The 14,999-nt window shown below is 50.2% G+C and overlaps 2 protein-coding genes across 2 annotated transcripts in view; one reads left to right on the top strand and one right to left on the bottom strand.

Annotated features, from left to right (window-relative positions):
* The first annotated feature begins 1,203 nt into the window (after window positions 1–1,203).
* LOC136965383 (cytochrome P450 2M1-like) lies at window positions 1,204–3,648 on the top strand. Its single transcript, XM_067259517.1, has one exon. The coding sequence runs from the start codon at window positions 1,276–1,278 to the stop codon at window positions 2,800–2,802; it is 1,527 nt and encodes a 508-aa protein (XP_067115618.1). The 5' UTR covers window positions 1,204–1,275; the 3' UTR covers window positions 2,803–3,648.
* Window positions 3,649–11,116: 7,468 nt separating this feature from the next.
* The window catches only part of vasna (vasorin a), an 18,809-nt gene continuing 14,926 nt past the window's right edge, over window positions 11,117–14,999 (bottom strand). Inside the window, exon 2 of the mRNA XM_067259544.1 lies at window positions 11,117–13,978. Coding sequence (XP_067115645.1) covers window positions 11,781–13,955 — 2,175 coding nt within the window. The 5' untranslated portion in view covers window positions 13,956–13,978 and the 3' untranslated portion in view covers window positions 11,117–11,780. The remainder of the gene's footprint in view (window positions 13,979–14,999) is intronic.

The raw sequence follows: 14,999 nt of genomic DNA, 5'->3' as shown, positions 1-14,999 counted from the left end.
GATGTTGTACGACAAAGTCTTTTTAAAATCCAAACCTCCCATTGCAGTGAGGTTTCTTCATTCATAATCTAAGTAGACTACATAAATGGTCAAAGTCAAAAAAAAATTGGGTGGCACATAGTCCTGGTTTAGCACAAACAATATCAGGGTATAGACCCAGTTGTGCATTTGTTTATCCCCGAACTTGAAAGATGATCATTTGCTCTGCATAAGAAATGGTGTAAACAGACCCCGCTATCAAATTAGGGTTAGGGGTTTGTTGCCCTTGGTGGTGCATGTTTGTGGTTTGGCCTGTCGAATATTTTGGACTAGTAAATAATTCATATGGCCTTAGCTCTAAGCCAGATAAATGCTCAACAGCGTCACCTTGAAGTGTTCATTTTCTAAATTTAAAATGTGTCTTGTGCTCCAATGTATGCTGCTACCGGGCTGAAAATGTGCATGTTGCTCCATTGAGACATTCCATGCAGAGTGTGACAATAACATTTAAAACTTGAATATAATTCTTTTTACAGTTCATTATGCAAACGTATGAAAAAAAGACATGCCAAAGTTTACATTTGTCGTTTTTTCTGTTGATAAAAATGAATGGGAGGAATTTGCGTATAAACTGCACGTAAAACAGGGATTTGGTGTATATATCGCCCGCAAAATAGAAGTGTAAACCCATGTCATAGATACGCAGAAGTATGAGACTGGGTTGGCTTCAATGTTCTTGTAACAGGCATAACTGTTTCAATACGCAGTAACAGTGCATTGACAGTACTCTTTACTTATTTGCAGAACCACTTATTTTAAGCTACGGACTGCCTGCATCTTGTCATTGTTGCAACTTTTAGCAAAGACAGAAATGTCTGTTTTTTTTTAAATTACCATGTATTCAAAGTGTTGCTCAAACACAAAATTGTAGTTGTGAAAGAACATGACTGGTTTAACTGAATTCCTGTCAGGAACCACAAGCGTCTACAAAATGCAAAGAAGTCTTCCTGTCCTGATGGGGCTTGTTGTGACTGGATAGACGAGCAACGTGTTTTTTTCAGACTTGTCTCTGCAAAACGACCACAAACTATAACTGTGACGTACCAACACGACATATGCGCATGGAGAGAGGAATCTCATTGGTGGAAAAGTCTTTTTTCTCTCTCCGAAGCGTCCTCACCCACCTGAGGGTGTTCCTCCTCAAACTGTCTTATATTCAAATTCACTCAGCAGTGACGAGTCGTAGGGAGAGTACACAACAACAACAACACATTGAGTGTCTCTCGTAGCTTCAAGATGGACCTTCTGCTAACACTGCAAAACAACACAGTTACCGTAACCATAGGGGCTGTTGCTTTGGTTTTGCTGCTGGTCAACTGTTCGTACCGGGGAAGACGCAAGATTACCAGCCGAGAACGTTTACCACCTGGCCCAGCTCCGGTCCCTATCTTCGGGAACATGCTCCAGATAGATATGAGCCAACCCTATCGGTCTTACATGGAACTCAGCAAGACGTACGGGTCTGTGTTTACAGTTTGGCTGGCGAGCAGAGCGGTGGTGGTCGTTTGCGGTCACGAAGCCATCCGGGAAGCTTTGGTCAACCAGGGGGAGGCTTTCAACGGCCGAGCCAACCCACCGGTCAACCTGAAGATCCAGAACGGCCACGGGGTGGGGGTCAGCAACGGGCCGAGGTGGAAGGTCCTGCGGGCCTTCTCCGAGGGGTCCCTGAGAGGGTTAGGTGTGAGGGGGGGGAGGAGCCTGGAGCAGAGGGCCCAGGAGGAGGCTGAGCAGCTGGTCGGGGCCTTCGGAGAAGGTGGACGTTCCACAGTGAACCCCAAGAAGCTCCTGTACAATTCCATCATCAACCTCTTCTGTTCCTTGTCCTTGGGGCGAAGGTTTGAACTTGACCACCCGACATTTCGGCTGTTTCACGACGCCGTCTATTCGTATTTTGATTTTATATTGAGCCGAACAGGAAGTTTGTACAACTTTTTCCCCGGTGTCATCGGTCTCTTTCCTGGCAAACACAGAGTGGCCTTCCAAAGCATTGAAAAAGTCAAAGCTTTTTTAATACAGGAAGCGGACAGTCGCCTCAAAAACCTGGACACCTCCAACCCTCAGGACTTTCTGGAAGTGTTCCTGGTTAGAATGCTGGAGGAGAAGGATCAGCCTGACTCAGAGTTCCACTACGAGAACATGTTTGGCTGTGTCTGGGATCTGTTTGCCGCCGGTACCGAGACCCAAAGCTCAGCTTTAGCCCATGCCTTCCTCCTGATGATCGGCCACCCTCTGATCCAGGAGAAGGTCCAGAAGGAGATCGACGAGGTGATCGGCCGGGACAGGCCGCCGGCCGTCAGCGACAGAGTGAACATGCCGTACACCAACGCCGTCATCCACGAGATCCATAGGACCATGGACCTGGCTCCCCTCGCCGTGCCCCACAAGATGAACTGTGACGTGGACTTCTACGGCCACCACATCCCCGAAGGCACCGTGGTCTTCCCCCTGCTCTCCTCCGTCCTGTCCGACCCGCTGCTCTTCAAGAACACGGACCGCTTCGACCCGGAGAACTTCCTCGACGACGACGGGCTCTTCCTGGAGAAGGACGGGTTTCTGGCGTACGGGCTGGGGAAGAGGGGTTGCCTCGGAGACGGGATGGGGATTCCGAAGACGGTGGTTTTCCTGTTCTTCGTGGGCGTGCTGCAGCGGTTCTCCCTCAGAGGAACCGGACCTGCGGAGGACATAGACCTGAGAACAGTGTCCTACAGTGTGGGCAATCTAGCACGCCCCTACGAGTGCTACGCTGAGCCCAGGGATGGGTAAGCATCGTGGGTCTGGTCTGGGCCACACTGCTCTGAATGTCTTCACAACGTTTTTTTTGTGCTGGTAAAAATAAAGCACTGCATGGTGTCTTTTTTCTCGTTTACTTGATTTAGTTGGGTTTAACTGTTCTGTTTAACACACTGATATGCTCTCAGTACACATCACAGTACAGGAATTTGTATTTGCATTAAGTAACTTGTCCAAATGAGTGAATCAAGTTCAGGCATGGCACTCGGTCAGCATGCATCATATCACCCATCGCCGTGTTCTCAGCCCATAGACTTAGCTCGATAGGCGGCGCTATAAAGTCGCACACATGCACGCACACACATCCTCGATTTACCTTCGTGTTTTCTTTGTTGATGTCACCCACCACATATCTGGAACAAGGTCCCTGAAAGCTGCAGGTCTGCTGAGACACTCAGCTCCTTTAAATCCAGATTGAAGACTTTACTGTTAACTGTTGCCTTGAATTGAGCCAGGTACAAGGATATCAATCAATTTCTGCATTGCATTCCTGCATTAAATTTTTTTAACTGCACTGCAACTTTTATTCTTTTATTCTTGCTTTTTGACTGTTTTTTATGTTTTATTGAATGTTATTAGTTGTTTTAAATCTTGGTTTTTTTTGCATTATGTTTTGATGCTTTTAATGGTTTTATGTGAAGCACTTTGAATTGCCTTGTTGTTGAAATGTGCTGTACAAATAAACTTGACTTGACCACCATCCTCTTCTCCCGCATGTTGTCTGTCTGTTCTCCCCGTGGGGGATTTAACTCGTTGCTCCCTGCCTCATGTCATGCATGCTGCAGTGAAGGCAGGGAGCGCTTCCCCATGTACATCCATTCCGCCAAAGTTAAACCCATTTTTCATGTGTATGAATAAATGGTGAAATTAATCACGTGAGTGTCTTAACTGAACTGGTCGCTATGACCACTTCCCTTCAGTCTACTTGTTCTGCACCTGCTTACACACAATATATTACTGACACACACAAACCATGGGTCCATAGGACGCCCCAACATAATTAAACGTTTGTGTACATTCTATAAGAGTCCGGGGGGGGAGGGGGGGGGCACTATTCTATGTCCTGAGAGAAAGGACTATAGTCAAGAAAGAACGGGAAGTCGATTGTTCTGGAACAGACTGGGGACTGTCTTTGAGAGAGAATGTGAGAACGTCTTTCAGCGTGCTGGAAGCACTGATGGCCCAACGTCCCCATGACAACATGGATGTCACGGCGACAGCCGTGCCCCCCTGTTGTTTTTGGTTTTGCCCTGCCCTAGTGTTTCCCTGTCATTGTCTTCACCTGTGTCGTTAGCTTCATTGGGTCCACCTGTGTGTCGTTTGGTTCTGTGTCTTTAGGTTTCTGTTTTGTGTCCAGTCTTTGTCGTGTCCTTACTACACATGTCTGTGTGAGTACCCTATCTTTTTCCCTGGCTTTTCATGATTAAACCCTTTGTTTTCAAAATGGCTGCGTACTCCCTTGCATTTGGGTCCTACCCCAACTCACGCCCTGACAATGGAGGTCGGAAATCTCTCTCCGCTATTCATACCATGAGCAAGGAAAAGAACATTCACACTGACCTAAAGTAGAACGTGTACATATACTGTATGTATTTGCGTTTTCATGTTTTATTGAACAGCTTTTGAACGAGAGCTAGAGCTATGCGCAAGTTCAGTCAGGCAACACCGATCCCTGCACCCGGGCATACTGGATAATGTTTCATTACTTACTCCCCCCGCTAAGAACGCTCTCCTTTCCCTCTTTCCTATGTTGGGCTGTCATCTGGGTTTCAGTTTGAGTAGCACTCCCGTCTATCAATTAATGCCGTCAAAGGATCACATGATCCCGTGCCTTTAAATTCGATTCTCTCCCTGTGTAGTTTGTCCATGCTATCAAGTCCACCTCCTCGTCGCCTCCCTGTGCCTTGTCGCTAATCTTCGGCGCTTCTACCTGGGTCGTTGACTTCCGCCGCCACCGCCAGTGTCTGGACTGAGACAACACATTTAGACAGCACTGTTACAAGAGAGAGTAAGACCCAGGGCCCAGGTTGGGTTCAAACCCAGGCCGCTGCGGTAAAGCCTCATCCTACAGGGCACTTCTGCCCTGAGCCAGCAGGGCGCCCTTACACTAGTACTTATAAACGCTTCAATGGTTTAGATTACCAGGCTCGATTTGGAAATTACAGATGCTTGGTAAGAGATTAAGAAGCATGTAATACTGCGCAGTTTGGGTTCACAAATATTTCTGCGTTTTGGAAATGTCCTTATGAAGCAGAGAATTGTGGTACTTAAGATTGATATCATATGCATGTCCACTGGACTGTGGTTGACTTTGAAAAGGCACAAACAGCACTTTGCTCCAAGAGGATGACTCCTTGATTTGATACCACAACTTGTATGTTCCTCTCCTCTACTTCCCTCCTCCTCACCTTCTCTCTTGTCCTCCACCAGACCCATAACATGAAAGGTCTCTGGTAGGAAAGACTGGAGACTGGAAAGAAAGAGGGAAACAGAGAACTGGTTAACAGTGGGTTGGTAAACCACGGGGAAAAAACTAATTTCCCTTTTGCTTGATAACAAACACATCTCATGATGCTGGTTTTATTCTTGTATTTTTTCGAAACCATTGGAAAGTTCCAGAAATACCTACTTCTAAATCTGATGGGAGAGCTAAAGGAGGGTAAGTATGTGCAGAATTCTTCAAGTGATGGAACTGTCTTGGGAGCACAGACACCCGTGCTTTTGTTGAACACCACACCATACCTCAAGTCTTACATTCCTTACCTCAAGTCTTACGTTCAACTCTGGACACAAGTTTCTAAAGAGACAGGAATGTGTTTTTCAACTATTGGGGATCAGCTCTGGGGTCAGTTGGTCTACCAGACCAGTTTGAGTCTACCTGCCCTGGGGGAAGTGGGGAGGTATTTTCTCTATATATTTTTTCTCTCTGTCTATCTCTCTCTCCTCGTGTTCCTAGAACAACACATCTGTTATCTCCAAACGTTCCATCTAAGCCCCGCCCACTTCCTTCCTCCCAGGGCGCTCTGCAGGCTCAAACCTGCGTCTTATTTGGCCGGAGAGCAGCCAATAAAAGCCAGAATTGTTACTTGGGTGGCAATGCGACAGCTCTTATTGGCAGCTATTAGAAGCAGGGGGAGGAAAAGCATAACACTTACCAGACATCCTGGGGGGGAGGAGGGGGAGGGGGAGGGGAGAGGAGAGGAGGAGGGGAGAGGGAGGGGAGGGGGGGGAAGGGGAGGGGGAGGAGGGGGGGGGGAGGGAGGGGAGGAGGGGAGAGGGAGGGGAGGGGGGGGGGAAGGGGAGGGGGAGGAGGGGAGAGGAGAGGAGAGGAGGAGGGGAGAGGGAGGGGAGGGGGGGGAAGGGGAGGGGGAGGAGGGGGGGGGAGGGAGGGGGGGGGGGAGGAGGGGAGAGGGAGGAGGGGGGAAACACGATCATGGGAATGGAGGGGGAAGAAGGGATGAGGTGTTACGTGAGAGTACAGGACAGAGAGGAATTGAAAGGAGATGGGGGGAAAATAGCAAGAGTTGGCAGAGCGATGGCAAGAGAGAAAACGTTCTCTCGTTCAACAAGAAGGAGGAGGGGGGGAAAAGGAGGAAAGGGGGGGGACAGGAAAGGTAGAGTGAGACGGACAACCCCACATAAGACACGGCAGGATTCTGAGAGCTCCCCAAAATAACTTGTCCTGAAACACACACCCCGACCTGGTCTTACAATCGGCCATATTAAAGGCTGTTTGTGCCCGACCCTTTCCTGCAGGGTTGACGGGTCAAAGGTCGAAGAGTGCCAGCCCCCTGGCTGAGGAGGGGTTAAAGCGAGCTTTGTAAACGCAGGTCGCAAGGGGAGGGTGTTTGGTGTGTGTGTGTGTGTGTTGTTTGTGTGAGGAAGGGGGGGGGGAGGGTGTAGATACGTTAAAACTCTGGTATTTGTCAGTACACGTATGTTAGTATTTGGATCCAGTTGATGTGTACTGTTTGTTTGTGCAAAGGTAGGGGGTTTTGTGTGTGTGTGTGTGTGTGTGTGCTTTCCAACCTAATTTGTTACATTTTGCCCGTGTTAGAGGCAGGATGAGTTACGCCTCAGGTAATCCTGCAGTGACAACATGACTCAGCTCCACCCTTTACCTCTGTTGTAATCTTTAACCAACACACACACACACCTACTCCAGAATTCTGTGTGATGAGCAGCCCCTAGCGTTAATCAAATACTCAATGTAAAGTAACACAACCACGAAATATAATTTATAATAACAAATACAATACAACTATTTCCTAATTAATTTGTGTGTGTCTAGTCTGGGGTGGTCTCTGTCTAGTTCCTCCAGAACTTTAACAGTTCCATTTAAGTGTCTCCATTCCACATGGTAGAACGTGGAACCCATTACTGGGCTGGGTAAAACGAGACCTTTGGGTTCCACTCCCTGAATGAATGGGCGATTAAAGCTAATTTAATTAAGTGCATTGCATTTAAGCCAGGAAGGCAGAGGGAACAAGGGGAGGGGGGTTCTCATGAGAACGAGGTACAGGAACTCGGAGGTGTGGAAGTGTGTGTAGGGGGGGACGTCCATTTGAGAACCGATCGAAGGAGAGTTTCACCATGTGCTGAAAGTTGGCCCGAAATTCATAATTCATCTGTGCCTCCTCAAAGCTGATGGTTTTGCAAGGGAGCTTTTGAGCAGTCATGTCCAAATATTTACTACACGTGTCCAGGATTTAAATAGAAGACACCCACAGCAAGATAATGCGTCATCCTTCGCTGAGGTGCCAAGTTGCTTTTGTGCCAGAGCCCTCCTAGACTGCTGTTAGGCAATACAAGAGACTAAAAACATTCATCTCTCTCTCTCCGCCTGTCTCCCCCCCCCCCCCTCTCTCTCTCTCTCTCTCTCTCTCTCTCTCTCTCTCTCTATCTATCTATCTATCTATCTATCTCTCCTTCTCTCTTTCTCCTTCCCTCTCTCTCTCCTGTTCTAGCTCAGGTCCGTCAGTTTCAACAGCAGGAAAAATGACAGTACAATTGGGAACGTTACATGTAAGTAAGTAAGACTTTATTTATATAGCACATTTCATACAAGAATTGTAGCTCAAGGTGCTTTACATAAAATCAATTTGATGCATGTGATGCATGTGCTGGGGTCGTAATATGGAAAAGTTGTCTCTGCATGAGCACACACGCTCGCACACGTGTTTGCACACACACACACGCACACACACACACGCACACACACGCACACACTGGCCAGTTAAAGTTATTATCAGCCCAACAATCTGTCTGCACTTGGGTTTCTTCCACTCTCCCCTCTCCCCCTTCTCTCCATCTCCTCTACCCTCAGCAACTCTTGAGTGCTTTCATCAATACCAGATTTGTCAGATAAACACACACACACACTCCCTAATGGAACCATGTTGGAGGAGTTCATGGGGGGGGATTGTATAACCTCTCACCCGCTCACCTCTTCTCTCACCCCTTCACCTCGGATCTCGCCCATAAAGCCGGTGAATGAATGAATAGCCTTCATCTGTAAACGTGGAGTGTAGGAGAGTTTCCCTCGCTCCATCAGGAACAACTTTCCTCCCCTCCTCCTCTTAGTGTGCCTGAATATGTGTTTTCTTTAATGTAATGTTAAGATAAGCCTGGATGAAAATCAGACAGGCACCAAAATACCAGACCATTGACCTCAGACAGCCGAACTAACAGATTACAGCCCCAGGACCTCGGTTCTATATTCGTTGGACCGGTTCTGGCTTGTGCAACCTGGGCTGTCGTCGCTAAGGCAACATGGCCGACATACCTGAGGCATGAGCCTGCGAGGGGGTCGTGTTCCATGCTCCTAGGGTTTGTTTGGTTTCTATGGTTACAGGGTTATGGAATCGGACAGGACCCCCGTAGCACCTAAAGATAAAGGAGGGAGGGCAGAGGGAGAGAGGGAGAGGAGGGAGAGAGAGAGAGAGAGAGAGAGAGAGGGAGAGGGAGAGGGAGAGGGAGAGGGAGAGGGAGAGGGAGTCCAATAGGAAACATTTTAGGAAAAAGGGTGTAGAGTAGTTAGACAGATGGATGAAACATCTTTTTCACCATGTAATGCCTGCTAACAGTTTAGTTTTACGTACCTGACTCATACGAGTGCTTCATAAAGGGAACAGTTTGTGAGTGTTCAGGCCACAATCCAACTCTCCAACGAGCAAACAGAACTCTCAATTATGGGATGTAAACCCATGTTTGTCATATTTTCCTTTGGCTTCAGCTTTTCACCACCGCTTAGAAAACACAAGCCCTCTCTTTACTGCACACACCAACATCACTGAAGAACCATCAATTGTGGTCTTTGGAGAAGGTTGTGTTGTGTGTGTGTGTGTGTGTGTGTGTGTGTGCGTGTGCGTGGGAGTGTGTATAGCGTTTCTTAAAATTACTGACACCAAAGAGACATTCTACTTTTTTTACATTATATTTTCTCATTATGCTTTTCCAGAAGCAAATACACATTCATATCAAAAAAACATTCCATACTATTTTTTTTCATGAAAAAAAAACAATACGTTAAACAAAGACACAAAAATTTTCCCAACATAAACAGGGAAGGTAATTATTGTAATATTGAAAATATTTCAAATATTTTCCGTCCCTCTTTCCGTCTAAAGCCGAAGCTAAAGATTTCTTCCAGTTTGTAAGTTTGAGGGTGGACAAACGCACACCAGTTGGAGCTGCTATGTTGGTGTTGGAATATTGATAACATTGAGAAAGACGGCAAAAGAAAAGAAAATATAATTGAGAGCGTTTTTGAACAATGTTGTGGTGAGTTTCATACAGAGTGGTTGCAAGGTATTACCCAAAAGCCCATTTCATAACATTTAATATTCTTTCTTCACAGTTCCTTTGTTTTCAATCGACTGAAGCTGAAGAGAGAGAGGGAGAGAGGGAGAGGGAGGGAGAGAGAGAGAGAGAGAGAGAGAGAGGGAGAGAGGGAGAGAGGGAGAGAGGGAGATTGCAACATGTTCTGAAATCCCCGATTCCAGACAGGAAAAGAAGATAAACAGATCAGAATGGTGTGTTTCCTTTTTCTCTGAACTTTTCATAGTCTAGCTGGCTGCAAGCAAGCACAACAGACCTGCCAACACAGCCAAGACCCTCTCTGACCCCAAGACCTTGACTGGGTGAAGTAAAGAGAGGAACAAGGGAAAGGCAGAGAGGCAGAGAGAGAGAGAGAGAGAGAGAGAGAGAGAGAAAGAGAGAGAGAGAGAGAGAGAGAGAGAGAGAGAGAGAGAGAGAGAGAGAGAGGCAGACAGACAGGGAGAGAGGGAAAGGGAGAGACGGGGAGGTGGGGTGACAGAGAAACAAAGTGAATGAGTGTGAGGAGAGAGAGAGCATGACATGTAAGAAAGAGAGAGGGAGAGAAAGAAAGAAAGTAAAGACATGAGGAGAGAAAGAAAGACGGTATGACCATAACATAACTACACCCTAACAAAGCTTCAGAGCTGAGGGTGGTGTTGGCGGCCATGTTGTCAGAAGGACGCGCTCAGTAGCCAGAACAGGAAATGACTGCCTGCGGCTCCAATACACATTTTAGTAAACGGCTCGGAAACATTTCGGGCTCTTGGTTGCTTTTCTCAGCGTGTGTGTGCGTGGCGCTTTTATAGTTGTTTTTTTGTTTTTTTTTGCGGCGACAAAGGTTTGAGAGACGTTTTGGGACTGCGTTCAAAAGGAGAGGCTTGAGGTCTGAGGAGGAGAGAGGAATGTTCTTATGGGGCTCTGGCGGGAGTTGGATCAGAGGGCAGATGATGTGAAAGAGAAGAAAAAAGAAAATATGCACATTAAAACAACAACAGTAATACTGGAGACACAGCAACAGCGATATCCATGGTATAAAATACAAAGAAACATTACATAAAAATACCTAGTAGTAATCAGCTCAAGGAAGCAGTTTTCGCGTAGACATGACTAAACCAAGGCACAGATTAAATCTCTTTATGTCTTTTCTGTTCAATAGTAATTTAGTGTTTCACAGCAAGTTCAATCACCCTCTGGGTGGGTGGGCGCGTGCGTGCATCAGTCTTTAGTACCGTTGTTTTGCGTTCCAAACACGGACAGTTAGCGTTTCGAAGGAACTCAGCATGTTATCTGAGATAAAACGTTGCGTTTGTAACAAAGGCTGTAGCCAGGCCAGGTTTAAGACGGGCAATGTGTCCGAAACAGTCGCGGGTCAGACAAAAAGTTTCACATCAAATTCGATAAACAAACAAACGAGACAAAACACATCCCCCCCCCCCCCAGCCTTCAAAGTGCATGCTGCTCTGTGCGATCAGACGGCGGCGTCGGCAGGGTGGAGCCCACCTTCACCAGAAAACCCACGCCCCTCTTCTTCTCTCGAAATGTCACACGGCCAACAGGTGGAAGCGAAGCGGACGATGTTTCGCCAAAAAGCAGCACCGGGCGGACGACTGCTCAGTCGCGAACACGTCCTGTGTCCTCAGTGCAAGAGTCTCGTACACCAGGGTACAGCGTGGGTATTATGCCTGGCTTTGTCCGTTTGTGTCGCCAAGTGCAGTCCATGTGAGTCCTCAAACACACACACACGGGTGTGTGTGTTTCAATCTTCCATCATTCTCCCTTTGACCCCTCGAGGCCAAACACAGTTGCTAAGCACGGATTCAATTGCAGTTATTTTGACGTCAATGACAATGCAGCTTAATAACAACAACAAAAAAGCCTAAGACACAGTCAAGTCAATGCGAGAAAGCACATCCGTTTCGCAAGACCCCTCGGTTTGGCCATTGCACTCGGTTGAAATACTTGGTCGAGTTTGAAGACATCGAACACGCTTTCCCTTCCTCCCTAGTGGATTTAAAGGGATCGTTTTTGAGTTCAAATGATCCCTTTTGGTGTCTCTGCAACCACTGTCGGCGCTCCCACAGAAAGGGGAGGCAGCATGGATCAGTTCACACCTCACTTCCTGCCCTCGGGCCTCAGAAGTAAGACGGCTTCATAGACACGATGTTGTTGTCTGACGAACAACGTCCTTGACCCTGAACGAGGGGAGCCTCGCACTCCAAAGCGCCGTTCTGCGGCGAGGGCGGCAGAACCGGGGCTTGCGGACGCTCCGTCTCCGCCAGCTTGAGGGGCGGCGTCCCGGTTCCGCTCCCCCCGGTTCCTCCGTTCCCGTTCTCCACGCACGTTCTCACGCCCTCCAGTTCCAGCGGGCTGAGCTCCGCCGGGTCGGGCTCCGGGTCGGCCTTGGCATGGGCCCGTCTGCGCCGGAGGAGCAGCACCGCCCCGGCCACCACCGCCACCCCCAGTACCAGCGCCAGGGCCGCCAGGGTGAAGACGAGAGCGGAGGTGATCTGGGCGGGGTCCTTTACGATGGGTTCCGGGGAGGAGATCAGCTGGCCGGCGGTTCGCGCCTCCATGCAGGAGCCCCCGCTCTCGTTGGGCCCGCCGCCCCCGCCGCCCACCCTCTCCCCCATGGGGCTGGCGCAGACCGAGTAGGTGCAGTTGGGCCGCAGCCCCCGGAGGGTGTATTCGGGGTAGTTGGCGGGAACGCTGAGGTACATGGGACGGCGGTCCGGGCCGGAGAGGTTCCGGTACGACAGGCGGATCCCCCGGATGTGTGGTCGCGTCTCGATGAAGCGGTGGAGGTCGAGGAGGATGGAGGTGGAGGTCACCTGCCGAGAGCTGATGTCGTCGGGGTCGGGGGTCGTCACCGGCCCCGCCGCCGCGGCGGCCGAGACCGACGCGGAGTCCTGGCGCGCCAGCGGCTCCAGGGCCTCCTCCTCTTCCAGGTTCTCGCAGTACAGGCCGGATGTTCCCGGCGGGCACACGCACCCCATCTGCGCCCGCGGGTCGAAGTGGCAGGTGCCTCCGTTCAGGCAGATGTTCGGGGGGCAGATGTGCTCCTCGCCGGAGGAGCTGGGGGCGGGCTGGGGCGGAAGTCCCTCAGGGGCGTCCGTTTCCGTGGCCGACGGATCCTCGCTGGGCGGGGGCGGCGGAGGGGGGGAGGCGTTGGTGTGCGTGGTTTCCGGGGACGTGGTGGGCAGAGGGAGAGGAGGAAGGGTACTCCCCGCGTCATCGCTCGACGGAACGGCCAGGAGCGTGGTGCTCGGAGGGCACCCGAAATCCCGCTGGTCCAAATCCGCCAGCTTCTTTCCGGCGTTCGCCGGCGGGAAATGACACCGGGTCTCCTCGGGACGCCCCAGGGTCACGCCGTTCTCCCTCAGCCAGGTGGGGAACCAGGCCAGGGGACAAAGGCAGTTGAAGGGATTCTCGGCGGCCGTGATCTGAGACAGCCTGGGCAAGTGCTGCAGGATCGTCTGGGGGAACTCCTGGATGTTCAGGCCACTCAGATCCAGCACCTGGAGCCCCACCAGCTTCCGGAAGTCCTTCTCGCCCAGCTCCCGGAGGGGGTTGACGGCCAGGCTGAGCTTGATCAGTCCCTTGGCCGCCCACAGCGACAGAGGAAGCTCCTCCAGCTTGTTGTGGGAGACGTCCAGGTCGTGGAGGTTCCCAAGGGACGCCATCAGCTCCTCGTCCAGGGACGTGAGCTCCAGGGAGGACACTTTGAGAGACTCCAGGTGGGGGGTCTGGAGGTCCTGAGGACCCAGGGTCGGGAGGGTGTTGAAGCTGAGGTCCAGGAGGAGGAGTTTGGGGAGGTGGAGGGACGGGAGGACGGAGAGGTGGTTCTTCTGGAGCTTGAGCTCCAGCAGCCCCTTCAGGTCCTCGAACGCCTCCGCCTGGATGCTCTGGATGCTGTTGCCGTGGAGATACAGCCTCTCCAGCTGGACCAGGCCCGAGAAGCTGTCCTTGGAAACGTGAGAGATGATGTTCGAGGACAGATCCAAGTTGCGCAGGGAGGACAGGGGTTGGAAGACCCCATCGGGGACCTCCGTGAGCTCGTTCTGGGACAGGTCCAGCAGCTCCAGCTGGCCCAGCCCGGTGAAGTCGTCCTGGGCCAGGGTGGCGATGCCGTTCTGGAAGACGTACAAGTTCCTGGTGGTGGGAGGGAGCCCGCGGGGCACCTCGCTGGAATGGCGTTGGATGCAGAAGATGAAGTCGACCGGCTGGCAGGTGCAGTCCGCCGGGCAGCCTTCGGAGGAGGCCGGGGAGGACAGGAGGAAGAGGAGGAGGAGGAGGAGCGAGCGCGGCATGGCGGAAGCCTTGGGTTTCAGATCTGAATGGATGGAAAAGAGGATGAGAGGAATGGAAAAGGTCAATTTCAGCAACATGGTCCCAACAACAATGAGCCTGTGTGTAAATGTCAGAATCTGAAATGTAGTTGTTTCATGTTGTGTTTTCATAAACGTCTCGCCAGAAGATTGCGTCATGTGACAGAGAGGCATCGAGAACATGCGTCAAATCAACAGAGTTCAGAAGTGATTTCCTTATTTCTTCCCTCTTATTTCTATTGGTTGTTTAATGAGGTCAGAGCAGGCTTTTCCTCATCCCTCACTTCCAGTCTACACACACGTACACACACACACGTACACACACACACGTATACACACACACGTACACACACACACGTACACACACGTACACACACGTACACACACACACGTACACACGTACACACACGTACACACACACATACACTAAGTACATGCACACACATACTCATGCGCAAATGCACACGTACACACACGTTATTACACACTCTATCACACATCCCGCTTGTTGACTTTCTTCATGACGTAGCTGTAACGAATATCACCGTTGAAGGGGAAGTGAACATACACAGCCTAATCTTTCAATATCTTCCCTTCCCTAACACATTCAAACAGAGTGTGTGTGAGGTCATACCATGATCTCACACAAACGCACACATGTCAATCCTGGCTCCCTTTGTGCGCACACAGTCACTGTGAAAACCCCCACACACAGACGACCAGGACCAGGGGTCATAAGGCCCGACAGACGACCCAATCCAGCCCACCCATGGTGACCCGGCGTCGGGTGAGTGAGAAACACGTTCAGCCTCTCGCCAAGTGAACTGGCCCGTCTTAAAATGCCCGGGCACACAGACACAAGTGCGCACACACACACAGCTGCCACACACGCACGCATGCTACCTCAATCAAACACACACACATAGCCAAGCATATGGACGCCATACACAGACACTGGTAACAGAGAGAAAGAGACAGAGAGACAGAGAGAAATAGAGAGAGGAATAGACAAACAGAGAGAGACGG

The sequence above is a fragment of the Osmerus mordax genome, chromosome 21, assembly GCF_038355195.1.
Source record: "Osmerus mordax isolate fOsmMor3 chromosome 21, fOsmMor3.pri, whole genome shotgun sequence".
In the NCBI taxonomy this organism is placed as follows: Eukaryota; Metazoa; Chordata; class Actinopteri; order Osmeriformes; family Osmeridae; genus Osmerus; species Osmerus mordax.
Note: the sequence above shows the minus strand (reverse complement) of the source record. Positions and strands in the feature narration are given on the sequence as shown.

Excerpts from the sequence above, each read along its gene's own strand:
- LOC136965383 (XM_067259517.1), top strand. The coding sequence starts at position 1,276 with ATGGACCTTCTGCTAACACTGCAAAACAACACAGTTACCGTAACCATA.